A 27,423-nucleotide genomic window follows, 5' to 3' on the forward strand; every position below is an offset into this window, starting at 1 on the left:
CTGATGTCTCACATCCCTCCACCTGGACCACCACCTGCCTAGTGACCTCCAGGGTCTTTACAGGTCACTTAGTCAGGGGACTGGCCTTCCATGTCCCTTCCACCTGTTCCCGTCAGAGTCAGGGTGGAACCAGGAAGTGGGGCCTGAATTGACGGGTGTTTGGGTTCAGCCCTTCTGGAATTTCCACATATTTTGCTAACTGTTTATTTTAACAGTGAGCATATTCAATGGAGGGGTTTCCCAGATGGCACAGTGGTAAAGAATCCGTCTGCCAATGCAAGAGATGCAGGAGACCCAGGTTCCATCCCTGGGTATGGCAGCCCCCTCCAGTGTTCTTGCCTGGGAAGCACCATGGACAGAGGAGTCTGGTGGGCTACAGTCCACGGGGTCGCAGAGTTGGACACGACTGAGTGACTGAGTGTGCATATTCAACACAGGCTGTTTGAGTGTTGTCCGAGAAGGACAGTGAAATTCTGTATGCTCATTTATTGCTTCAAACCATATTCAGATTCTTTCCCTTGATCAAAGTCATTTTTTCCTTCCTCTCTTTACAAATGGATATCAGTTGTCAAAACTCCCTTCACACAGAGATTCTCAGAGGCCCACAGAGCCACAACCCACTTCTATTTTCTGAGGGTCCCAGGATGTTTTAAAAGGTAAAAAGTCCAAAACATAATCACAAAGCTTGTTGTGCATTTTTTTTTAATTAAAAAAATTTTTTTGCAGTATAGTTGCCTTACAAGGTTGTGTTACTTTCCACTGTACAGCAAAGTGAATCAGCTCTATGTATACATATATCCCCTCTTTTTTCCAATTTCCTTCCCATTTAGGTCACCACAGAGCATCGAGTAGGGTTTATACAGTAGGTTCTCATTAATTATATGTTTTGTACATAGTAGTGTATATACATCAATCCCAATCCCCGAATTTATCCCACTCGCCCCTGCCCCCATGGTATCCATAAGTTTGTTCTCTACATCTCTGTCTCTATTTCTGCTATACATTTTAAACATTTACAATCAGCAGTGTAATGCTTTTAATAAACACACACAGTACAATGTAATATAAGAGGGATGGGCCCCAAGATAATCACAGGATTTCTCAAAATTAATTCATAATGCACGTGTACATTCTGATCTGGTAATGGGAGCAGGTTTAAAGTTGTCTAATAATCTAATTATCTTGTGAGATCATCATGATTGTAAGCATCACCTCATTTGGAGAAAGCATCAACAATCTAACTTAAAGACCCCTTGGGTCCAGTGGTTAAGACCCAGTGCTTCCACTGCTGGGGGCATGAGTTCAATCCCTGGTTGAGGAACTAAGATCCTGCATGCCACAGGATGGCCAAAACAAACAAAAATCCTCATCTCCAGAGGCTTTTGTCTGTGAACCCAAACCATGATGAGTCTGACTCCCAAGCACTCCCTTCTGTAACCATCCTCCATGGAGAACATGGACCACTGAATAGGGGGGAAAGACAGAGGAGGGGTGAAGAATAAGTGATTTCAAGCTTCTGTGGAGTTATTATAAAGAATGAATCTCTTTAGAAATCATGCTTTGAATACACTGCAAGGAAATTATACTCCAGTTTACTTAACACTGTTGGTTAAGTTTTATAAGTAGCAATTTTTTAATTGCATGGATGGGTGCGTACCTGCTGGTTTTCAGGCCCGTGGTTCTAGAACCTGAGCTGCCACAGCTCCTAATAGGTACGCTCGCAGCTCTCAAAGGTGGGGCCCACAGACTGGAGCAGCACGGCCTGGAGCTGCAGCAAAGGGGCTGTGGCATGGTGTGTGGCATCTGGCCCCTGGTGTGGATGGCCCGCTGCCCGGCTCAGCCCCAGCGTGCTGCCCTCATTTTAGAGCAAGCCAAGCAGGGCAAGTTGCTGCAGGCCTCAGAGGGAGGAGCTGGCGCTGGTACCAACAGTGAAAGAAATAAGAACTGGCTCGCTTTGAACAGGTTTGGGCCTCAGCGCCTGGATTCATCTCCTCGAGCTGTTTTCTAGAGGAAGCACCATAAACTGTGTGGCTTCAACAATCAGAATTCATTGTCTGAGTCTGGAAACCCAGAAGTCTGAGATCAAAGTGGCTACAGGGTTCGTTCCCTCTGAGGCTGTGAGCAAAGGTTCTGCTCCAGGCTCCTTTCCTCGGCTCGCAGGTGGCAGTCTTCATGTTCATGTGGCGTTCTCCCTGTGTGCACGTCTGTCTCCTGATTTCCCCCTTTTTGTAAGGACACAAGCCATATTGGATTAGGGCCACTTTAACGACCTTATTTTAACTTAATTGCCGCTTTAAAGACTCTCACATTTGGAGATCCTGGGGGTTAGGACATCAACGTATGCATTGGAGGGACATCCTAAGATGTTCTGTGGTGCATAGGTACCTCCCTCCCTCCTTTCTGTCAAGCTCTTGTCCCGATTTCATTGTGAGCCTCCTGCCCACAATTGAAGGAGGATAGGGTGCCTGCCCTCTCTTTGTAGACCACCAAGATTCTGATGTCTAGTGTCTGTCTTCCAGCCTTAAAATCCTCCACATTCCCCTCACCTTAGCTCCTTACTTCCCAGCTTCTGCTAAAAGCCTCACATCCTCCCACTTACCCAGATGGGAAGTCTCTGCGTCAGTGTTGACTTGTTCTTTTCTCTCCCATCCTCTCAAGCCACAGAGCTCTTGTCCTGCTCCTGACACCCCAACTCCCGTCTCCTCCCTTCCTGTCATCTGCTAGCACTGCTGCATTCCCACTCTCCTGGCCCCCTGCGCTGGTGCAGCAGCCCCCTCTTGGGCCTCTCAGCCTCCACCCTCTCCCTCCTACAGTCCTTGGACTCATGTATTTCCTAAAATGGCTTTGATAAGGCCACCCTCTTCACTGGGCAGCTTCAGGGGTTCTCACTGTCTACTCATTCAAGGCCAAAGCTTTTGGCTTAGCATTTAAGGGACTCCACAGTTTAGAAATACACTTAGATTTTATGTTAAATAGCTCAGGCTGCCATAATAATATACCATAGACCCAGCAGCTTAAACAATAGAAAATTATTTCTCACAGTTATGGAGGGTAGAGATCCAAAGTCAGGGTACCAAGAAAAAAAAAACACAAACCAAGTCAGGGTACCAGTGTGGTCACATTCAGTGAGGGCTCTCTTCCTGGCTTGTAGCCAGCCACCTTCATTGTGTCCTTAAACAGCCTGTGCACTCAAGGAAATAGCTGTCTCTTCCTATTCATAGAAGACCCCTAATCCTATCAGATTAGGGGTCCACCCTTGTGACCTCATTTAACCTTAATTACCTTCTAAAAGCCCTATCTCCAAATATGTCACAATGGGAGTTGGAGCTTCAACATATGAATTTGAGAGGATGCAGTTCAGTCCATAGCAGACCTCAAATGTTTGTTGAACAGGCACTGCTGCTGCTGCTGCTAAGTCACTTCAGTCATGTCCGATTCTGTGCGATCCCATAGACGGCAGCCCACCAGGCTCCCCCGTCGCTGGGATTCTCCAGGCAAGAACACTGGAGTGGGGTGCCATTTCCTTCTCCAATGCATAAAAGTGAAAGTGAAAGTGAAGTCGCTCAGTCGTGTCTGATTCTTAGCGACCCCATGGACTGCAGCCTACCAGGCTCCTCCGTCCATGGGATTTTCCAGGCAAGAGCACTGGAGTGGGTGCCATCACCTTCTCCGGCTTGGCACTGGAGGTAGAGCAAAGTGAATGATGTGTTGGCAAAAAGTGGTATCTATATACAAACATCTATAAAGATACATGTATAAAGAAGATATGATGTGTGTACACACACACACACACACATACACACACACACACACACACACACTGGAATATTACTTAGCCATAAAAAGGAATGGAATTGGGTCATTTGTAGAGATGTGAATGGACCTAGCTAGAGACTGTCATACAAAGTGAAAAAAGTCAGAAAGGAAAAAACGAATATAGTATATTAACACATATATGTGGAATCTATAAAATTATAGAGATGATCTTATTTGCAAAGCAGAAATAGAGACACAGATGTGGAGAACAAATGTATGGATACCAAGGGGGAAAAGGGGTGGGAGGAATTGGGAGACTGGGATTGACATGTATCCACTGCTGGTAAAGAACCCGCCTGCCAATACAGGAGACAGAAGAGATGCAGGTTTGACCCCTGAGTCAGAACGATTCCTTGGAGAAGGGAATGGCAGCCCACTCCAGCATCCTTGCCTGGAAAATCCCATGGACTGTAGCCTGCCAGGCTCCTCTGTCCCTGGGGTCGCAAAGAGTCAGACACCACTGAGTAACTAACACTTTCACTTTCACATGTATAAAACAGATAACTAATGTTTAAGTTAATGGAGACCTAAGTAAGATAGGTTAGCTTTCAGCCACTGAAATTCAATTCTTTAGATCAGGAGTCTGCAAAGTTTTCCTGGATAGGAGGTAATAGGAAATATATGTGACTTTGTGGACCATTCCATCTGAATCTTCATCTCAACTATCCCCACTCTGCCACTGTATCTCAAAAGCAGCCATAGGCAATATGGAAACAAATGAGGGTGGCTGGGTGCCAATAAAGCTTTATTTATAGACACAGAAATTCAAGCATCATCTAACTTTCACATGTCATGGAGCATTATCCTTCTTTTGACTGTTTTATTCAACAAGTTTAAAATGGGAAAACCATTCTTAGCCCGTGCTGCTGCTGCTAAGTTGCTTCAGTCATGTCTGACTCTGTGTGACGCCATAGATGGCCTCCCACTAGGCTCCCCCATCCCTGGGGTTCTCCAGGCAAGAACAGTGTAGCGGGTTGCCATTTCCTTCTCCAATTCATGAAAGTGAAAGTGAAGTCATTCAGTCGTGTCTGACTCTTAGCGACCCCATGGACTGCAGCCTAGCAGGCTCCTCCGTCCATGGGATTTTCCAGGCAAGAATACTGGAGTGGGGTGCCATTGCCTTCTCCATCTTAGCCCATGGGCTATACCAAAAGAGAGGGTAGACCAGCTGTGGCCCACGGGCCACCGTCTGCAAACCCCTGCTTCAGAGCACGCGGCTGCAAGATGCTGCTGCCAAGAGAGTGGGGATCACGGTAGAGCCTAGAACACAGGTCCATAACACGCAGTAGGTACTCAGTGTGTATTTGCTGAAAGAGAGGAGGAAGGGAGGCATGGAGGGGGTGTGGAAATCAAGTTGCCAGGGATCCTACAAGCTGAATTCCTGGCTCAGAGCCCAAGGCTGACAACACCTCACCTGCTGTCTCCTCTTGGGCTGCAAGATCATTTCCTTCCACTTCCTCAGGACCTCTCTAAAGACTCCCAGAGTGAAGAGCTGTTGACAAAGCCTTTGAAACGCCCAGGAGCTCAGAGCCTGCTTTCAAATTTAGGAGCAGGCACCAAGGAGTCCTCCTGTTGAACCCACTGAAGTCGAGTCAGTGTCTCCCACCACCTGAAAAGCTTTCACTGTCTACCCTGAACCCAAATCCAGGGAAGAGCACACTGTGTTCCCAAGCCCGCTTGTGCCCTGTCGCCAGCCTAACAACCCACAAGTGCCACTATCCTGAGTTTTTAGACCAAGCACTTCAGTCCCCACTCAGAAAAGTCATTTGCATCCCCCACGCCGGGCCCCCGACTGCTATATTAATCTCCTCGTTTGTCCCCTCCTGAGTCATCTAATATTACTGCTGGCTAATTAAAACATCAAAACTCAAGTACAACAGCCCTGCCAGAGGCCTCCTAATGCCTGGTTTCAAGTGTGCCCTTCACACAGCCCGGGGCGGAGAGTGGCACGGCTCATGCCTGGGCCCCCAATTAGTTGTCTCGTAATGACCACCCCTCGCACATCTGGACCCTCAACAGATGGCCTCTTTGATTGCCTGTATCTCTCTCCATCCGCCCTGCCTGTGAAGACTTCCGGCTTCCTCCCACCTTGTCAGGCTCCCCTCACCGCTGCCTTCTGCCCCTCTGTCACCTCCACGGGCCCTGGGCCTGACCCCAAATGCCAACACCACGTCTGTTATCCCCACTCTGGGATTGCAGCTGCTCCTCAAACTCTGGGGTGTCAAGAGAGAGTTTCTTTACTGGCTAAGGGATGCCCAGTATTTAGGGAGGATGGCTAGGGTGCCTCCCATATGGGCAAGGGAGGATTTTATTTTCCTAAGGATGCAGATTGCCGGCATGATCAGAGGAATTTCTAATCAGAAAGGCCCACCTAGAGGCAACCTCCATCACCTGGACATCTGCTGGGAGAGACGGGAGTGGAAATAGAACCTAAATAAAGAAGTTCAGGATGTCTAGACCTTCAAAGGAAGTAGAGTCGTCTGTACATGGCTTCGTGTGGGGACATAAGTAAAAGAACTTAAGAGTTTAGCGGAATAGAAGGGCAGATAGGGAATGAGGGGAAGAATTCATTCTAATCCTTCTCCTGCTCCCAGGGTGATAGTGCAGTAGTAACACTTAAAGCAGTAGCAGTCATAACAGGGCTTCCCAGGTGGCGCTAGCAGTAAAGAACACACCTGCCAATGCAGGAGACGTAAGAGACGTGGGTTCAATCTCTGGATCGGGAAGATGCCCTGGAGGAGGGCGTGGCAACCCACTCCAGTATTCTGGCCTGGAGACTCCCCATGGACAGAGGAGTCTTGTGGGCCACAGTCCATGGGGGTTGCAAAGAGTTGGACATGACTGAAGTGATCTAGCACACATGCACAGTTGCGGTAGGGCTACAAGTTGTGCTGGTAGTAGAATAATGACACCAGCAGTGATGAGAAGTGGCTAGCATTTAGGAGGCTGTTGCAATCACCCGCATGAAAGGTGGTGGAAGCTTGGATAGAGTGCTACACAGTAGATAGAGAGAATGAGGATTCTGGAGCCATTTAGAAGGCTAAGTGGATGCGAGTCAGGGATGGTCTGGGCGTGGGGGATAAAGAAGATGATGTTCAGGACAGTTCCTTCCTGTGGCGTGCACAGGCGGTGGGTGGATGTTGGTACCCAGCACCGAGATGAGAGCCGCTGGGGACAAGTGGATCTGGAAGATCAGGAGTCATAGTACCTTCCTCTTGTTCTTTGCTCTCACTCCCTGCACTGTCTGGCAGTCTTTAGTGGCGGCATGCTGTCACTTGCCTCCCGTTCCCCAAAATCCAACATGGCGGCACGGATGCTTTAGCAGAGCGCTCCCCTGGCAGAAAGGTGGCTATGCCTCTCACTTCTCTACCAACAAGACTCTGCTCCCTCTTCTTGACCTGATTAACAGCTCTCGACTTAGAAGTCAAATGACCCTGGTCAGATGCCCCATCTGAGTGCTTTCACAGTCCCCTGCACACTGCCGACATCCCAGGTTATGATACTCATTTCATTCAATCATCATCCCCACTGGGCCACATAAACTCCATGAGGGCACAGATCATGTCTGTTGTGTTTGTTACTGTAGCCCTTGCCCTTACTGACTTGCCTGGAACATGGGAGATACTCAGTAAACCTATGCTGGGTGAACGAACGAATGAGTGAGTGAGTGAGGAAATTGTACATGATGGCCAAGAGGCAGAGTGGCCAAACAGTGGAGGGCATGGTTAGAGAGCCAGACTGCCAGGATTTGACTCTTGGCTCCAGTTTATTAGTTCTGCAATCTTGTTCAACTCGGTTAACTTCTCTGTGCCTCAGTTTCCTCATCTGTAAAATGGGGATGATAAGGTGGTTGCTTGGCACATAGCAAGTGTCCAGTGGATGTTAGTTTTCAGTAGTTGTCCTTCAAGGTTCTCTGTGATTTCTATCCCAGACTTAACCCAATTCAGTCCTAATTCATAGCTCTCTCAGCAGCCTGAGCACCTCCATGCTGATGAGATGTGGATCCTGCCTCCTTTCTGATTTCATCTCCTTTGTATTCATTCACATTCAAACACCCCAGCCACACTGGCCTCCTTGCTGGTCCTTTGAGCTTACAAGCTCATCCCTGCCTCAGGGCCTTTGCAAAATGTGCCTTCCCCCCCCCACCTCCCCCACCCCCGCTCCACTTTGTTACCATTACTTCTCTCTATATTGTATTCTTATCACCTCCTGAAATTATATCATCCATGTATTAGTGTACTTATTATTTATCTCCACTTCTTCAAAAACAGTGCTCCAGAAGAACAAGGATCCTGACTGCCTTGTTCACCTCGGTGTCCCCAGCACCTAGCAGTGCCTAGCACATAGTAGGTGCTCAAGAGATACAATTTGAATGTGTGAATACCCTGGCTCTAGGTCACTGCCCACTACGCCACTCTTAGGCATGAGTGTCACTCAACACTGTCTCATCCTCTCTCCTCCCTTGCTCAGCTGTTGCATCAGGGTATGCCTGACGCCTCTCCCTTAGAGCTGCTGATGCTCTTCTAATGCACGAGCACACCTCTCTCCAGGCTGGTAGACGACCACTCAGAAATACCCAAGAACAGAAGGTGATCCTTATCAGTGAGGCTTAAAATGGATGGGCAACATTTGTCAGCCAGGCCTTTCCCCTCTCACCTACTGGGAAATTTGCTTACAGAGGTGAAGACAAATGGGGGGCTGAAGATGTTCAAGATGGAGAGGACAGTATGTGCAAAGGCCGTGAGCAGGGACATGCTTGGCCTTTTTGAAAAACAGAAACCTGGAATTGGAGGAAGGTATCCTATGCTTCAAGGGCTTCCCAGGGGGCACAGTGGGAAAGAATTCATCTGCCAATGTAGGAGACCAGAGTTCAATCCCTGGGTCAGGAAGATCCCCTGGAGAAGGGAACCGCTACACACTTCAGTATTCTGGCCTGGAGAATCCCATGGACAGAGGAGCCTGGCGGGATAAGCCGTGGGGTCACAAAGAGTCAGACGTGGCTGAGCATGCTATGCTTCAAACCTTTCTCACTTAAACTTCTTGTTTCCCTAGTATTTGCCAAAAATGGTGAGTTTGGACTATGGCAGGACAGCCCAAAAATCCAAGTAACTTGACCCAACCTCAGGTTTGATTCCTCAGCCCTGAGGGCTGTTACCATTTTGAGAGACTGACAGTGTTCTTTCAGTCACTCATTCATTCAACAAGCATTCACTGAGTCCCAGCTACATGCCAGACCCTGCGCTAGAGGCCAGAGAGACCAGCGTCTGAGCTCCTGACCCCTCTCCCCAGGACGGAACGTGAGACATTCTTCCATGGCACCTCCTTCTGTACGGGCAGAGGGACCAGGTCCCAGGCACCTTGCACATGTCCACCCCAGAGTCACAGACAGGCAGTGACTAGGGGCAGATTCCAGGAAGAACACCACCTCTTCCCACCCCAGTGGGGACAGTCTTCCAGTGCCTAACATGCATCTTCATTCTCTCCTCCAGCCCCCTGCCTCGGGGAAACAGTCTCCCACGAAGAATGGCAGCCCCTCCAAGTGCCCTCGCTTCCTCAAGGTCAAGAACTGGGAGACCGACGTGGTTCTCTCTGACACCCTCCACCTCAAGAGCACGTTGGTGAGTATCCCAGCACGGGGTGAGACCAGGCTTTTCTCAACCCCAGCAATATCCACACATGGGACGGGAGAATTCTCGTTGTGGGGACCATCCTGTGCATTGTGGAATGTTGAGCATCACCCCTGACCTGTGCCCACCAGATGCCGGTTGTGACAACCAAATATGTCTCCAGATATTGTTAGATGTGCCCTGGGTGGGAAATACACCCCCATTTGAGAACCACTGGTAGATACTTAGCTGTGCAAATACTATTTATTTCTGTCCCCTGTACCCAAAAGGGGATTGCTGCTCCTAAGTACACTCTTTTTACATCTCACTATCCAACCACTGATGGAGTTTTGAACAAACCCTTCTTAGTTGTCAATCTGTCCTCTAAATTTTTATATATTGTAAAGTCAATCAATCAGTTTTTTTATATTGTAGAAAGCGGGCTTCCCTCATAGCTCAGTCGATAAAGAATCTGCCTCCAGTGCAGGAGACTCGGGTTCTATCCCTGGGTCGGGAAGATCTCCTGGAGAAGGAAATGGCAACCTACTCCAGTATTCTTGCCTGGAAAATCCCATGGACAGAGGAGCCTGGTGGGCTGCAGTCTATGGGGTCACAAAGGGTCAGACGTGACTGAGCAACTAACGCTTGGAGGAATGTTGTATCAGTAAGCTATCACAGTGTAACAAACCACCCCAAAATTAATGACCTAAAGCAACTACTCACAAAGAGTCGGACATGACTGAGCAACTGAACTGAACTGAACTGAACTGAGAGGAACTATTCCTCTTATTTTCTAGGACCTACAGACTGGCAGGGTGGTTCTCATGCTTCTGTTGATCTCATGCTTCTGTGATTATCTGAGGGGTCAGCTCTGTGCCATGGGGCCTCTCAGCCTCCAGTAAGGTAGCTTGGTCTCCATGCCCTGGATGCAGGGTCCTGAGAGAATGAGCAGAAACATATAAGATATCTGGAGGCCTAGACTCAGAATGGGCACAGTGTCACCTCTGCCATTTTCTGTTGGCCCCAAACCAGCTCAGATTCAAAAGGAGAGGGAGGAGGCTTCACCTCTTGATGAGAATTGCTGTAAAGTCTCATAGTAAAGGGCGTGAATAGATGGAGGGAAAGAATGGGGGCGGTTTCCTGCAATCAGCCTCCTGTAGACCTGTTCAAAAGAGCTACTGTGACCCCTCTGCTAGTCCTTCTTGATCAACATGGGATCAAAAAATAGTTGGGAGGGGTCTCCACTGATGGCCCGGTGGTTATGACTCTATGCTTCCAATGAAGGGACATGGGTTCGATGCCTGGTTGATAACTAAGATCTTACATGCTGCATGGTGCAGCCAAAAAAACAATTTTTTTTTAATATTGGGAGATTCAGCATCAATGGTTCTGATTCCCAGAGAATGTCAGTCATAAAGCCCCTCTCCTCACCCCGCCTCACTGAATAGAGCAAATAATTACAGAACCTTAAAATGCTGATTAGGGCTTCCCCTAACTCAGATGTGACTCAGATGGGAAAGAGTCTGTCTGAAATGCAGGAGACCTGGGTTCGATACCTGGGTCAGGAAGATCCCCTGGAGAAGAAATGGCAACCCACTCCAGTATTCTTGCCTGTGGAGCATCCCGTGGACCGAGGAGCCTGATGGACTACAGTCCATGGGGTCGCGAAGAGTCAGACATGACTCAGTGACTAACACACACACTAAAATGCTGGTTATCTTTTCCTCACCTGGGCTAATCACCAGGTACAACAGTGACTGGAAGCTGGTACGTGAGAAATTCACTTTGGGAATTAAAGGCCGGGGAAACTCTACCACGAATGTCTAACCAAGTCCACAGCCCTACACGTGCCACACTTGGGTGAAACTAGGTAACAGCCGAAACCTCTTCTCCTTCCAGGGAACGGGATGCACTGAGCACATCTGTATGGGGTCTGTCATGCTCCCTTCTCAGCAAATACGAAAGCCTGAAGACGTCCGCACAAAAGAACAGCTCTTTCCTCTTGCCAAAGAGTTCATTGATCAGTACTACTCATCAATTAAGAGGCAAGTTCATGTCTACACTCGGGTGCCCCAGTACTGGGTACAAAGACTTCAGGTCCAACTCTGCAGACAGTTGAACCAAGACTGAGCATAGCACCTCTGCCCGCCATGCACAAAGGTCGAAAATTGGGGCTGGTCCTGTACAAGGGCCAGATCTGGCCCCTAGAAATGTTTCTGTTTAGCCTGAAGAGTGTCTCTTAAATTTGAAACTCTTCAAGCAATTTCACACCTGGGTATATTCCCTAAAGAAACTCTCACACTTGTTCACAAGGTCAGCATAAGAATGTTCACTGAAGCATAGTTATTATGGGAAAAAATGAAATTAAGCACCCAGCTGGAAATAACCTCAACTCCATTGTTAGGAGAATGTGTAAGTGAGCTGTGGCAGTTTCTGTAATGGAAATTATACAGCTATGAGAATGAGCGTGTTAAAGCTCTGTGTGTTCATGGAAATGAAGCTCACGAATAACTTTGAGCAAAGGGAAGAAAAGATAGATACATTCTACTCAATAGATACAGTGTATCTATTATAGAAGATACATTTAGGACAGCACCATTCATAAAAAATAATACTATGGCAACCCACTCTAGTATCCTTTCCTGGAGAATCCCATGGATGGAGGAGCCTGGTAGGCTGCGGTCCACGGGGTCTCAAAGAGTCGGACACGACTGAGCGACTTTTTACTTTTACTTTACTTTATACATGATTTAGGGGGATATATATTGGGCTGGCCAGAAAGTTCATTCATTTTTCCATAACATCAGAAAACCTGAACAAACTTTTTGGTCAACCAAATGCTCAAGTGGCAAAAATCTAGACAGAAGCATGAGAATGCTAAATTCCACATTCAAAATAGCAACCACTTCTGGAAAGAAAGTGAGCTATGGTAAGGAGTAATCCCCAAGGAATTGTAAAATATTTTCTTGTTTATTAATGATTTCTCCAGCTTGGGACACAGATGCTCATTATATTATTTTCTACACCTTTTGTCAGCCCGCAACTTTTCATAACATTTTTTTTAACTTTCTCAAAATGAATTTATTTTATTTTATTTTATTTTATTTTTTTTTTTTTACTAGGCAAAGAATTTTATTTATCTTTGTCTCAAACTTTATTCTTAGGCTTCTTCAGCTTCATTAGCTGCAAAGAATGAATTGTATATAAGCAAAAACTGAAAAGAGCTGCAGTGTCCAGGGGCTTAGGCTTAAAAATATTAGAGATCTAGATTTTATCAGATCCATAAACAAAATTTTAAAAAGCAGTCATAATATAAAATAGCAGCTCCCAGTAACTTCTTCAAGATTTATCTTCTTCAGAAGTTAACTCAATTCAGTTTGCTTCATTCTTGGAAGCCTCATCAAAATTCTCCACAAGATCTGGAACTTCATCATCATCCTCCTCTCCAGTGGCAAGTGGTGCTTTTCCATCCACAGATTGTTTGGGCAGAGCTTCAGCCAGTCTCCTTAAACTGGTCAGACTGTCGGCACCAAGCTGGTTTAAGATGCTGGGGAGCATTTCTGTCAGTTGCTTTGTCTCAGCGTGGCCCGTAATGGTGAAAGTGTTTGCTGCCAGAGATGCCTGAACTTTAGGGTTGTTAAAGTGGATCACTGTTCCTTGATTTGTGAACATATTCACCTCTTCAATACCAGAGATATTGTTTACCCCTAACTTCTTTAAAGAGAACTGAAGTTTTTTGTCATCTGCTGTGGTTGTTCTATGAACCACCTTCTTCTTTCTGCGAGCAGTTCCTTTCCCACCAATGCGCACTTGTGCCTGCAGTTTGGCGAGTTTCTCCTGGTTCATGATAGTTTCTTTCATCTTGTTGGAGCGGAAATGGGGCCGCGCGGGGGACTAGGGTTGGCGCTCAGGTGGTCTCAGGCAGACCAGCTGAGGTTAGGTGCACACACGCGGGGAGGCAAGATGGCAGCTAGAGGGAGGCTGAATTTATTTTAAAACGAATTTAAATTTTTGTTTAGAAATGGGAAGAGTTGCCTTTAAAAATCAGATTGCCAGTTTCTCTGGAAAGAAGATCTGGCAGTACCGGCCCCCGATCAGACAACAGCAGTCTAGAACAGAGTTGAGGCTGCCCTCTGGGGACTAGGCTTGGGCTGGCCTGTTTGCTGCAGTCCCCACCCAGCCAGGTCAGTCCCATGTTTGGGCCTTTGAAGGCATTTGAATTTGCCAGCCTCTGCTTTATGCACAAACTGTCATGTCTGGACATCACAGACTCTCCGTGGCTTCTGGCCTCCTGTAATAGCTCACTCCTTCCACGAACCTCTAATTGAGGAGAGAAAGTAATGCTCCCGTGTCCCTTCCCTCTTCCCTCAGGTTCGGCTCCAAAGCCCACATGGAGAGGCTGGAAGAGGTGAACAAAGAGATCGAAAGCACCAGCACCTACCAGCTCAAGGACACAGAGCTCATCTATGGGGCCAAGCACGCCTGGCGGAACGCCTCCCGCTGCGTCGGCAGGATCCAGTGGTCCAAGCTGCAGGTGGGCAGTCAGGCTCAGATACTGTGAGGAGCCCTTTGGTGGGAGCCAGTGCGAGCGAAATGAACTTTAAAAGGGGTCAGCTTCTACCGAGGGCCCTTGGTGGCCATGGTGAGCTATCAGATGGTCATCATGGGGTCCCAGATTCTCAGATCATGACCAAATCTGGCTTGCAGTCATGTTTTATTCAGCCAAAGCAATCTTTCTTAAAAACTGAATTTGATGTCTCTAGGTAGGGCTTATACTCTCCAGTTTACCACAGACCCCATTCCTCCCTTTTGTATTACACCTACTCTCTTTCCTTATTTATGTTATTTGCTTACTCCCTGAAAGCATTAGATTCTGCATCTCCTGGTATGATTTTCTTCCCTTGGAGAATAATTGTAAGTTGGAAATAGATTAGTTATCAGTCTCGGGGGGAGTTTGTCTGATTTTTGTTTGTTTTATTTTTAAGTCCCTATTGCTGTTGTTCAGTCACTAAGTCATATGATTCTTTCCAACCCCATGGACTGCAGCGTGTCAAGCTTGCCTGTCTTACATTATCTCTCGGAGTCTGCTCAAACTCATGTCCATTGAGTCGATGATGCCATCCAACCATCTCATCTTCTGTCACCCCCTTTTCCTCTTGCCCTCAATCTTTCCCAGCATCAGGGTCTTTTCCAGTGAGTCATCTGTTCTCAATAGGGGGCCAAAGGACTGGAGCTTCAGCTTCAGCACCAGTCCTTCCAATGAATATCCAGAGTTAATTTCTTTCAGGATTGACTGGTTTAATCTCCTTGCTGTCCAAGGGACTCTCAAGAGTCCCTTGAGCACCACAATTTCAAAGCACCAATTCTTCCACCCTCAGCCTTCTTTATGGTCCAACTCTCACATCCATGCATGACTACTGGAAAAACCATAGCTTTGACAGTTCGGACCATTGTTGGCAAAGAGACGAAGTCCCTAATTCCTAGCAACCTCACAGGAGATACAGGCAGCCCATTACGAGTCACTCCTCTGCTCAGCCTTCCCTTCCCATGGTCACTTACCCCCCGTGCCTACTTTTAGGGGATGTTTTCCTGGTTTGATTAGCCATGGTTATTAGAATATAAAAAGATACTATAAACACAGGGGGGCGGGGCTCAGTAGTGAAATGCTCACTACCCCTAAGGGGCAGCAGCTAGGGTGGGCTCTGCGTGCTTCTGCAATTGGGGGGGGCTTCCCTGGGCAGGGCTGAATGGGGAAAGAGGAGGCAACCGTTCCCGCATTGTACTCCTTACAGGTGTTTGATGCCCGAGACTGTACCACTGCTCATGGCATGTTCAACTACATCTGTAACCACATCAAGTATGCTACCAACAAAGGGAACCTCAGGTGAGCCAACCAGCCTGGGGAAAGGGAATCTGACATCCCCACAGTGTTGACCCTTGAGTCTGGAGCTGGCTCCCCTGCCATGGAATTGCTCTCCCTCTTTCCTCGGGGCCAGTGCCACGTGGGGAGAGGTGGCCTGGCCTCATTCTGACCTCCACGTGCCTTCTCTCCCAAGAGACACAGACTCCCCCGTGGTTTGCAGAAGTATAGCAACCACAGTCACGTTCATCCCACAGTTTAATATCAACCTCTAGAGGAAGCAGGATGAGATGTTTCAGATTCCCAGGAAGAGGAAAACGCCCTTGCTGATGGTGACCTGCTTTCACCAGCACCTCCTCTGTTGCCTGGAGCTCCCTCCGAGGTTTCCGGGGTTTCAAATACAACATCTCTTCCCTTTGCCATGGGGACTACCATTTCTGGTTTCACCAAGCTGAGCCACATCTGGGACTTCTCTTACCTCCCACCAAGAACAAAGCTGCAGGATGCAGGCCAAAGCAGACAGGTGCTGATGTGAGCTAGTGGCTTCCGTGCTGGCAAGTCTCAGCTGGGAGAGGAGTAGCTGAGAAGGAACAGCTGAGGCCCCACAGACAGGCGGTGACACTTACATACTCCCTCCGTCCTGCCTCTGCATCTCTTCCCAGCAGCTGAGGACCAGCCTCACCTTGGGGCTGCACAGGACCACTGCAAAGATATTCCCACAAGCCCTTGGGCTGTGCTGAGCTCATCCATGAAGTGGCTTATTGGCATTAAGCATGGCTTTTCTTGGACATGTCTCTTCCTTGAGAAGGAAATTGTGTTTACCACCTGAGCCCACCAATGGGAAAGAGCCTGTCATTTAAGGCCTGCTGGGGAAATTAGTATTCAGATCTTTTTCCGAAAAGACCTTGCCCCTCAGAGAACAACAAAGAACTCCCTTCAACTGCATACCCTAAGCATCAAAGCATGGCCTAGCCAAGGTCTTAGCCTCAAAGAGCTTGTGAGTTATTTTGATAGTTTTCAAATGATGCTGTGATGGAGTGATTTGGGATGGGGGTCATCAGGCCAGGCAGTGCACCTTTACTTTTTTCAATTTTCTATTGGTGGAGGTCTGAATGAGACCTTCTATTGATGAAATATTCAGCTGATTTTTTTTAACAAGTTTTAAACTACATATGTGGACACAATGAGAGGCCATAAGAGAATGTATGCCATATATAGAAATAATCTAAAATAAGAGAGGGAGAGAGATGACATTTAAACAGGATGGGGCATTTGACTTGCCATTTCATGACAAGCTCGGGAGACTTGGGAGACAGGAGGTGTAAAACTGTCCCATGTCTTCCTCCGGGCTTATTCTTGCACACAGTAAGCATCCCATCCCACTGCGTGTCATTCTGAAGTATCTAAACATACTTTTAAAATACATGTAAACAAATACAAACAAACACAAACACGTGTTATCTGCTGCTCAGCCAAACAGCCATGTGTTTTAACACTGGAGGGAAAGGCTGACAATTTTACTCAGTCTGTGTCCATCTACAATACAGCACCCTTGCCAAGAGATTCTTAAGAGCGTCTTTGGCCCTCTGTGACTTCACCTTCAGCCTGGGTTCCAGATTCACCCCAAGGTGGGACACACCACTCCCTGCAGAATTAAATGCAATACGATCTTGTGCAGATAGCAAGATCCAAATGTGCTCACAGAGGAGGCCCTGGGAACCAGATAGGACAGGCGATGCTGTGTGAAGAAGGCAGATTTGAGTTGGGCCTTGCAATCAGGTACATGACGGCAGAAACGGACTCCAGCCAAGGCAGCGGGAGCAGGGCTCCAGGGCAAGATATGAATGGGAGCAGACCTGTGAGCATGGAGCTGGACCTGTGATGTCACCCCCATGTTGACGTAAGCCAGGACGTGGCTTCCATAGCCTCGGGTTTGGTCCATGGATGGAACTGATGAGTCCAGGTGACAAGAGCTCCTGGCAAGAGATAACATTGAACGACTCTTTTTTTTTTTTTTTGGCCACACTGGCTTTTAGCTGTGGCATGTGGCATCTAGTTCCCTGACTAGGGATTGAACCCGGGCCCCCTGCTTTGGGCACACGGAATCTTAACCACTGGACCACCAGGGAAGTCCCTACGTTGAATCACTTTGTGAAAAAGTTACTCTCCTTCTTTTCAATCTTTCTGATGGTGCCAAAGAGAATAACGCATGATGAACATCTCTCCAAACTGCTGGTCTCCCATTTAACAAAAAGAGGGCAGTGCTCCAGTGAGGTGCCTTCTGCAGGCAACAACATCTTTCTTCAGTTTGCTAATAATACAGGGTCTCACAGTTGCCTGTTTGGGTGAGTGAGGCCAGGGGCAGTCTTCACTGTTTTTAAATAAATAAATATCAGTACAAATGAAAGTTGATCTCCTATTAATCATAAATCTGTAGAGGGGGTGAGCAACTGGGGCAATAATGATGGTGGTAAAAGAAAGACTGAAACTGGGAATCAGTGGTGAGTTCTTAAGAGGAAACAGAGCCTGATGATTTTTTCTCCCCCTGAGGATTACCTGCTGCAAAAGAACTTTCTGGAAAAATGGCCCAAGTCAAGATTGTTCAAAAGACTCCAGTTGGAGAAGCATTTGTTTCCTTCTGCGAGCTGGCCCGGGGCTTCCCTTCCTCTGCCCTTCCTCACCTAGTGGTCAGTGGAGGGACTGAGCAGAGTCCCACCCCTTCCAACAGCTGCTCCATGGGCCCTGGGGGCCTCGGAGCAGATGTGAATCCACCCTGAGCCTTGTGCACAGTTGACCTGAGCAGCTCCTCTTTCAGTCTTTCTCTGAAGTGCAAGCCCAGCCCCGATGCCAAATGTCCCCCTCTCTCCACCACAGATCTGCGATCACCATATTTCCCCAGAGGACCGACGGCAAGCACGACTTCCGCGTCTGGAACTCCCAACTCATCCGCTACGCTGGCTACAAGCAGCCCGATGGCTCCATCCTGGGGGACCCAGCCAACGTGGAGTTCACGGAGGTAGGCGCCCCCACCTGTCCCCCACCCAGACGCTCATCCCCCAAACTCTCTTTATCCCCAGACTTTTCTTGGTTTAATATCATCATAGAGAGAGCAGGCAGTAGATGCAGCTTACTCACCTCCAGACCTCCCGCTCTGTCTGCCTGCAGTCCAGCTGGTTCTGTTACAGCTGGTCATTTCCATGTCATTACCTCACCCAACCCTCATGATGGGAACTGTTGTCCCATTTCACAGATGAGTAGACTGAGTCACACCCAGACTGGCCAAATGCATTATCCAAGGCTACTGCAATAGCAAAGAGAAAGCTAGAAGTACAGGCCAAATCTCCTGCCTTCCCCCAGGAGGGGGAAACTAATATGTGGAAGTCATATCTAGCATCATCTTTTCTTTTCTTTTTTTAAAAATACATATTTATTTGGCTGCACTGGGTCTTAGTTGCTGCATGTGGGGTCTTTTAGTCGATGTGGAATCTTAAGTTGTGCCATGCAAACTCCTAGTTGCGGCATGTAGGATCTAGTTCCCTGACCAGGGATTGAACTCGAGCCTCCTGCATTGGCAGTGCAGAGTCCTAGCCACCAGGGAGTCCCTGGTGCCACCTTTTCTGAGTGAGGTGTATGTCAGCCTCATCCCCTTCATCCATTCATTCATTTCTCTGTACAACATTGCTGCCCACCGACGTAACCCCTCTCCGCATGAACTTGACTCTCCAGCACCCCACTATTGCTGGCAGCCCAAGTCAGTTCATGCAAGCCGCTGGGAACATGAACCCCACCTTCTCCCCGTCCAGGTTCCTTCCAGGTGGTGATGTACACAGGTAGCACAGGTAAGGCCTGGAAGCTTCCAGCATCTATGCCCACAGGAGGTATCATAGGCAGACCCCACGCCTGGAACACCGCAGGCATACAGGCCTGGTTCCCCTTTTATTTGTCACCAACTCAGCCGCCATTCTGCTTCATCTTGTTCTCTCCTCAAACCACCCTCATGCTCCACCCCAGTACCTTCCCCATGAGGGGGCTGCCCTCACCCTCATGGCTGCTGACTTCATTTGCAGGGAGCTTTTCTTACTAAAATGTTATTATCCTGGGGAGGGGGTTGTAAGCAAGGCCACCAGGAGTCACACCTGTGCCGTTTAGGCTCAGCCAGACTCTGCTCCACCTGGCTGAGCTCTAACTGTATGCTTGGCTCACCTTGTCCTTGTGGAGCCAGAACAGACATGCCACAGCCTCTTCCTCTCCTTCTGTCCCCAGAAACCTCACTGATACCACATGTTCTCCTAAACCCATACTTCTGTGCTTCCTCTGTCTACCAGCCCAGCGGAGGGAATCACCCCAAACATAACCACGTAACTGTAACTTTCGAAAGCCCCAGCATGGCAGCCACTGGCTGCGCCTAGCCAGTGACCACATGAAATGTTGTGAGTCCAGATGAAACATGCTCTAACTGTAAGGTACACGGTCTCTGAGATGGAGAACAAAAAAGGAGTGGAAAGGTCTCATTAGTAATCTGTATCTTGATTACTTGCTGAAAAATAATGTTGTGGGTAATATTGGACTAATCTATTTCTATTTATTAATAAATTAATACATTTATTGTATTAACACATATAGTTAATTTTGTTAAATATATTAATATTAATTATTTATCATTAATCAGTTAATGGTGTTTTAATTATATATTTTTATATTTTATTGGATTAATAAATATATTTCATATTTAGTTTTAGTGCCAAATATACTGTTAATAAGGTTTCCCTCAGGGGTCAAGAATCTGTCTGCCAGTGCAAGAAAGACGGGTTCAATTGCTGGGTTGGGAAGATCCCCCAGAGAAGGAAATGGCAACGCACTTCAGTATTCTTGCCTGGGAAATGCCATGGACAGAGGAGCCTGGTGGGCTACGGTCCATGAGGTCACAGAAGAGTCAGACACAACTTAGTGACTGAACCACACCACGTGTGTGTGTGTGTGTGTGTGTGTGCATGTGCGTGCGCTTGCATGCACATGCTCATTCAGGCATGTCTGACTCTTTGTCTCTTGCATTGGCATGTGGATTCTTTACCTCTGTGCCCCTATTAAAATATTCATATTATAGTGTATAGTTATATATGCCATCAATATTATATAATATTTCTATATCATTAATATTTTATATAAATAGTAATAATATAATATTGAAATTAATATTTTAATGTTTGATTATGTTATTAATATTTTATATTAATGTTTTAGTATAGTGTTAGTAAATTACAACTACTATTTATATAGTCAATATCATGCTATAATTAATAACTATTTAATTAAATATTATTGAAATTAAAACTGTTTCAAATGAATATATTATTTAAATTTATCTTTGCCTGGTTTTGCGTTAGGGTTTTGGGGTGTTTTTTTTAATACGTTTTAAAATGTGTCTGCTGGAAATTTTTAAATTACTTACATGGCTGGCTTTATATTTCAATGGATAGCTGCTCTAACAGGTGCATTTTTCTGTGGTCATTCTGAGAGATCTGCCCTCATCCAATTTGGTACATTTTCTTCGTGTCTTTGCACTCAGGGCACGGAGTGCAAATACTTCCAATGCAAGTGTCAGTTCAACCCTTGCTCCGGGAGTTCCCAGAGGGCAGGGAAGGCCCAGAAAACATCACCAAGTGAGGGGCCGGAGGACGGGTTTGTCTTCTGTCCTGTGGAACCATGGGAAGTTGTACTAGTTACGTGATGATATCAGGGAGAACTTCATGTAGGAGGTGGCGTGGCCCGGAGCCTCCAGAGGAAGGCGCCGCTGGGGGGCGGGCCCTGGGACCTCTGCCCCTCCCCTCACCCCTGTTGCCTCTGGAGGGCCTGGGGCTCAGTGGTCTGCCCTGGTGGCTCTGCTTGCAGATCTGCATACAGCAGGGCTGGAAGCCCCCACGAAGCCGCTTCGATGTCCTGCCGCTCCTGCTCCAGGCGAACGGCAACGACCCAGAGCTCTTCCAGATCCCTCCAGAGTTGGTACTGGAAGTCCCCATCAGGCACCCCAAGTAAGAGGGCCTGGCGTGGGGAGGGTGAGGGTGGGGGAGTGGTTTATCCAGTGTCCCCCTCTGCCCAACCCCAGAGCTCCTCCTGTCTCTCCAGCCCAGACAGAGGCTAAAAGGGGGTCTTGGTTCCTATCCTTACCATGGGGCCAAGGCAAAGCAGGTTCCCTCGAGATCAGTAATTCCTCCTTTAGCAGCTGCTGCTGCTGCTGCTAAGTCACTTCAGTTGCGTCTGACTCTGTGCTACCCCATAGACGGCAGCCCACCAGGCTCCCCCGTCCCTGGGATTCTCCAAGCAAGAACACTGGAGTGGCTTGCCATTTCCTTCTCTAATGCATGAAGGTGGAAAGTGAAAACTGAAAGTGAAGTCACTTAGTCGCGTCCGACTCTTAGAGACCCCATGGACTGCAGCCCACCAGGCTCCTCTGCCCATGGGATTTTCCAGGCAAGAGTACTTGAGTGGGGTGCCATTGCCTTCTCCACTGAAGGACCATCATATTTTCTGAATCAAAATCCCCCTCCTTATAAGTCAGATAGAGAAAGACAAATACTATATGATATCACTTAGTCATAGAACCTAAAAAATACAACAAGCTAGTGTATATAACAGAAAAGAAGGAGATGGAGAGCACAGGCATACAGAATATAGAGAATACAGCTAGAATAAACTAGGGGTCCCAGTGGGGAGATGGAATAGGTGAAGTGTCAATCACCTCAGATATGCAGATGACACCACCCTCATGGCAGAAAGTGAAGAGGAGCTAAAAAGCCTCTTGATGACAGTGAAAGAGGAGAGTGAAAAAGTTGGCTTAAAGCTCAACATTCAGAAAACGAAGATCATGGCATCTGGTCCCATCACTTCATGGGAAATAGATGGGGAAACAGTAGAAACAGTGTCAGACTTTATTTTTGGAGGCTCCAAAATCACTGCAGATGGTGACTGCAGCCATGAAAGTAAAAGACGCTTACTCCTTGGAAGAAAAGTTATGACCAACCTAGATAGTATATTCAAAAGCAGAGACATTACTTTGCCGACTAAGGTCCGTCTAGTCAAGGCTATGGTTTTTCCAGTGGTCATGTATGGATGTGAGAGTTGGACTGTGAAGAAGGCTGAGCGCCGAAGAATTGATGCTTTTGAACTGTGGTGTTGGAGAAGACTCTTGAGAGTCCCTTGGACTGCAAGGAGATCCAACCAGACCATTCTGAAGGAGATCAGCCCTGGGATTTCTTTGGAAGGACTGATGCTAAAGCTGAAGCTCTAGTACTTTGGCCACCTCATACGAAGAGTTGACTCATTGGAAAAGACTCTGATGCTGGGAGGGATTGGGGGCAGGAGGAGAAGGGGACGACCCAGGATGAGATGGCTGGATGGCATCACGGACTCAATGGACGTGAGTCTGAGAGAACTCCGGGAGATGGTGATGGACAGGGAGGCCTGGCGTGCTGCGATTCATGGGGTCGCAAAGAGTTGGACACGACTGAGCGACTGAACTGAACTGAATAGAGGGATAGGGGATAAAGAGGTAAAAACCATTATGGATAAAATAAATAAGCTACAAGAATATACTCTACAACATAGGGAATATAGCCAGTGCTTTGTGCTGAGTCACTCAGTCTGTCCAACTCTTTGCGACCCCATGGACTGTAGCCCGCCAGGCTCCTCTGTCCATGGGATTCTCCAGGCAAGAATACTGGAGTGGGTTGCCATGCCCTCCTCCAGGGGATCTTTCCAACCCAGGGACTGAACCCAGGTCTCCCACACTGCAGGCAGATTCTTTACTGTCTGAGCCACCAGGGAAGCCCAGTATAGCCAGTATTTTACAACATTCCATCCCTATAAATGGAATATAACCTTTAGAAATTGTGAATCACTATATTGTACACCTTACATATTATAGTGATTATATATGTCTTTCACTATGTTGTACACATTACATGTTATAATGTATAATAATATATATTGACTATACTTCAATTCTTTAAAAATTTCCCTCTTTACTCCACTCCTTTTAAGCCATCAACCTGGACCTATCCATTTCCAACCCTAAGGGCCGAAATTAGAGAAGGGAATGGCAACCCACTCCAGTGTTCTTGCCTAGAGAATCTCATGGACAGAGTAGCCTGGTGGTCTATAGTCCATGGGGTCACAAAGAGTCAGACATGACTGAAGCCATCAACACGCGCGCACACACACACAAAGGGCAAAAGAGCAGAAGCGCTTCCTGTATTGTTATGGGTGCAAATTTTAAATAGAGGGAACCATTAAAAACTATGTGACCTGATGCAGCTCAAGTTCAAAAGTAGTTTGGAGTTGGGATGGGGCTATGAGGGCTGAGGCTAGCAACACAAATAAAATTTACACTTTTTGAGAGTAGAAGAACTCCACAATAAGACCTGGCCTCAGGAGCAAAACTGATGGAGGAAGCACCAAAAACATCAACCATCAAATTAACAGTATTTCAATGTAATTTAAAAAATCAGGATTAGCTTTTTAAATCCATGATGCATAATATATCAAAATTCTCAAGCAAGGACCAGGTCAGGGCTGAGAGTAGGGAAGCAAGCGAGGTAAAGTATACAAGTGCAGAGTGGGACCCTGTCTTTTTGTAAAGCTTTGACGTTTTGTTCATCATGGCGGTTTTGTGTTAATTTTTTTTTAGAGACACTGAATTAATTTAGAATATTTGATCTTGATTACTGGGTTTGCTGGTGCTCCTCAATTTTGCGCCCACAGCCAGTGCCTTACTTGCCCCACCCTGGTCCAGGTCCTGGAGATGGAGCAAGTGTCCTAAGGCTCCCAACACTGCCAGGTATCTAGGAGCTCAACCAGCTTCAATGGTGAAACTTGGCCTTCATTCATTCATTCACTTAACATTCAAAACTGTTTATTAGTCCCACTCTGGGTCATGCATTGTGCAGGCCTTTGTCACTGACTTGGTCCCCACCTCCGTGGTGCTTTCAATTTCAAAGAGGAGATCGGTTACCCAAATAAACCACTTAATTCCAATCGAGTGTTGCAAAATAATGTTATGGTACCTAGAGGCGTAAAGCTGCCTGACCCAACCTAGATCGGGCATCAGAGAAGGCTTCCAGAGTAAGCAGGATTTTAGCTGAGAATGAAAGTGTAAGAACTGGACAGGCACAGAGGGAAGGGAGCAGGAAGGAAGCGCCATGCAAAGGCCCTGAGGTCAGAAAGAACTCGCGGCTCTGTATTTAAAATGGATAACCAACAAGGACCTACTGAGTAGCATAGGGAACTCTGCTCAGTGTTGTGTGGCAGCCTGGATGGGAGGGGGGTCTGGGGGAGAAGGGATGCCTGTAAATGTATGGCTGAGCCTCTTCACTGTTCACCTGAAATTATCACAACATTGTTAATTGGCTATACCCTAATACAAAACAAAAAGTTAATTTAAAAAAAAGAAAAAGGAACTCAGAGATGCTCACTTTCTCCTGAATTCACCTTCCAGGTGAGTTTAGGGGATAAATAGCAGCCCTGGGCAGTGGTTCCCAGGCCTGGATATCCATGCAAATCACCTGGGAAATACGTGAAAGTGAATATTCTCAGGCCTCTGATGTGGATGGCGGTGTGATTCCACAGGTCAGACGTGAGCCCAGGAATCAGGTTCCAAAGTAGTAAGCCCCAGTCAGTCGCGGGCATTTCTGCATCCCCAGGCTGAGGAGACCCCGCCCACGTGTCTTCCCCTGAGGCTCCCGCCCCACATCCCACAGCGAGCTGGGCTATGTTGCTCTCCACAGGTTCGAGTGGTTCAAGGACCTGGGACTGAAGTGGTACGGCCTCCCCGCTGTGTCCAACATGCTCCTAGAGATTGGCGGCCTGGAGTTCAGCGCCTGTCCCTTCAGCGGCTGGTACATGGGCACAGAGATTGGCGTCCGTGACTACTGCGACAGCTCCCGATACAACATCCTGGAGGTGAGGCCCTCCCAGGCCATCCTGACGGGGAATGCATGGGGTGGAGGACGTGGGCTCAGTGGCCTTTCCCCACAGCTGAGCTCTGGGGCTCAGAAACTGGAAGAGGTTAACACAGAACCATAAGGAAGCCCCTGGCCTTTCTGAAGGCTTCCGTGGCATTAAGAGTACGTGCGCTATATGCTGAGTGCCACTCCAAGCGCTTTGGAGATTATTGTATGCTCATTTGATCTTCATCACATCCTCTGGGTGTGAAAATGCCCCCTTCACAGGTGAGGAAGCTGAGGCCTTTTGGCGGATTAACATGACAAGTTCAGAGTCACACAGCTAGGGAGTGGCAGAGCTGGGGTGTGAACCCAGGCTGGTATTATGACCCAAGTTCATTGCCATTCTACTGCCCTGCCTGTCAAGGTCAAACCTGGTTAGAAGCTTTGGGAAGGGGCATGAACTTGGGGCATTTTTGGTCTCTTTTCTGAAACAACAAGGAGGGAGGGTTGGCAGTGATTTTTCCCACCATGTGCATTTCTCAGTGGAGGGTCTGACCCCCCACCCCCCATTCCCCTGCTACCCCCACCCCAGGCTGAGTCATCTTCACCCACTGAACATTGTTGGGGCGGACTGCTCCCTGGAGCTCCGCTTTGCTGAATGTGTCAGCAACGCTGTGGTTTTGTCAGCAAATGCTGTTTCTAACAACAGTCTGCTGTGGTTGGCCTTATTTCAGAAGAAAACACTGAGAAACAGAGAAGTTAAGCACTGAGCCTCTGTCACACAGTAAACAAAGCAGAGAGCGAAGTTCGCATCCAGAGTCAAGCGTTAGGTTTATAGTGTTAAAAACCGTGGACACTCAGCTGCGTGGACCTTGAGGGCATTGTGCTGATGAGACAAATCAGACATAAAAAGACAGAGACTGGGTGATCTCACTTCTATACGGAATCTAAAAAGAGCCACACTCCATAAAACAGAGAGGAGAGTGGCGGTTACCAGGGGCTGTAAGGAGGGCGCAGGGAGGGTGGTTGGCAGGAGGAGGCAGCAGGAAAACCGGGAAAGATGTTTGTTGATGTGTACAGACTGACAACTTGGAGATAAGTCCCGGAGCTCTAATGTACAAGTAGTTATTATAGTCAATAATGATACTGTGTTATGAATTTCACAGTTGCAGAAAAACTATATCTTAATCTCACCACAAAAAAAGAAATGGTAATTATGTGGCTGCATAGAGGTGTTAAGTCACCCTACAGTAGTAATTATACTGCAACATATAAATGTTATCAAACCAATACCTCTGACACTTGATCTATACAAACTCCTGACGGGAAAGGAAAAAACAGTTCTAGGCAATTTCCAGAGATGTGGCTCAAGTCATGTTTGGGGATTTTTTTAAGTCATATATGTTTGACTTAATACATATGACTTAAAAGAAGTCATTAGATGACACTGCAACTAATTTCTATTGTTTTAACCAAAATAATGTGGTAGAAATAACAGTAGCAGCATGACTGATTGTACACACTCTCTTTTATAAAATAACTCAAGTTTTATATGTATTTATGTAAAGCCGGCAATTTCTTACTCTTTGCATTTGTGTCACCGCTAAAAGACCCCAAACAGAACCTAACGCCCCATTCTCCAAAGAGTAAATTAATGCCTGCTTTCATGACTCAGGTTCACATTTGGATTGCAAAGAGTAGTCACTGGGTAACTTAAATGAGACTCACTCCCGCCCCAGCCTTCCAACTCTAACTGCCATTATGCACAAATGTTGACAGCTGGGCCTGCGAAGCAATTTACTCAAACTTGAGAAATTGTCACATTCTAGCCCCATAATGAGACCTAGGTTCCCACAAATGATTAGAATTGACAGAGGAAGTGAGAAGCCAGGCTGTAATTAATGGATTTGCTTTTGGGTCTTCCCTGCTTCTGACATCAGCTCCTACTGGAGCTGGAGCCGTAACTTAAATGTCAGGGGTGTTTTTGCCAAGCAGTTTTGCCAAAGGAGTCAGCTGACTGGGGAGCCGCTCCCAGGTCTTAGGTGTTACTCAGCTGCCTGGCTCCAGCTCTGAGGCCAACTGGCTCTGCAGGCTGCGAGCAAGTCTGTGCAGCAGTCTGAACCTCAGTTTCCTCATCTGTCAAATGGAGTCGACAGGTGTCTCCAGAGCTTTCCCCAATAGAAAGTAGTGATGATAAGAAAGA

General features: G+C 47.3%; 2 protein-coding genes across 3 annotated transcripts in view; one reads left to right on the top strand and one right to left on the bottom strand.

Annotated features, from left to right (window-relative positions):
* The window catches only part of NOS1 (nitric oxide synthase 1), an 87,455-nt gene that overhangs the window by 22,883 nt on the left and 37,149 nt on the right, over positions 1–27,423 (top strand). The window contains exons 3-9 of the mRNA XM_068989618.1: positions 9,306–9,434; positions 11,322–11,467; positions 13,794–13,956; positions 15,215–15,306; positions 18,157–18,298; positions 21,172–21,311; positions 25,062–25,236. Coding sequence (XP_068845719.1) covers positions 9,306–9,434; positions 11,322–11,467; positions 13,794–13,956; positions 15,215–15,306; positions 18,157–18,298; positions 21,172–21,311; positions 25,062–25,236 — 987 coding nt within the window. The remainder of the gene's footprint in view (positions 1–9,305; positions 9,435–11,321; positions 11,468–13,793; positions 13,957–15,214; positions 15,307–18,156; positions 18,299–21,171; positions 21,312–25,061; positions 25,237–27,423) is intronic.
* Positions 12,553–13,372, bottom strand: LOC138093898 (transcription factor BTF3-like). 2 transcript variants are annotated; one of them, XM_068990077.1, is made up of 2 exons: positions 12,899–13,372; positions 12,553–12,841 (listed from the first exon to the last, which is right to left on the bottom strand). In XM_068990077.1, exons 1-2 carry the CDS (start codon positions 13,281–13,283, stop codon positions 12,795–12,797), a joined length of 432 nt encoding a protein of 143 aa, XP_068846178.1. In that variant the 5' UTR covers positions 13,284–13,372; the 3' UTR covers positions 12,553–12,794. The 2 variants fall into 2 exon arrangements, with proteins under 2 accessions (XP_068846178.1, XP_068846177.1); XM_068990076.1 differs by having other exon boundaries at positions 12,557–13,372.

Source organism: Capricornis sumatraensis, chromosome 17, assembly GCF_032405125.1.
Source record: "Capricornis sumatraensis isolate serow.1 chromosome 17, serow.2, whole genome shotgun sequence".
In the NCBI taxonomy this organism is placed as follows: domain Eukaryota; kingdom Metazoa; phylum Chordata; class Mammalia; order Artiodactyla; family Bovidae; genus Capricornis; species Capricornis sumatraensis.

Bases quoted from the DNA above. Each gene is read 5' to 3' on its own strand.
- LOC138093898 (XM_068990076.1), bottom strand. From the start codon at position 13,283: ATGAAAGAAACTATCATGAACCAGGAGAAACTCGCCAAACTGCAGGCA.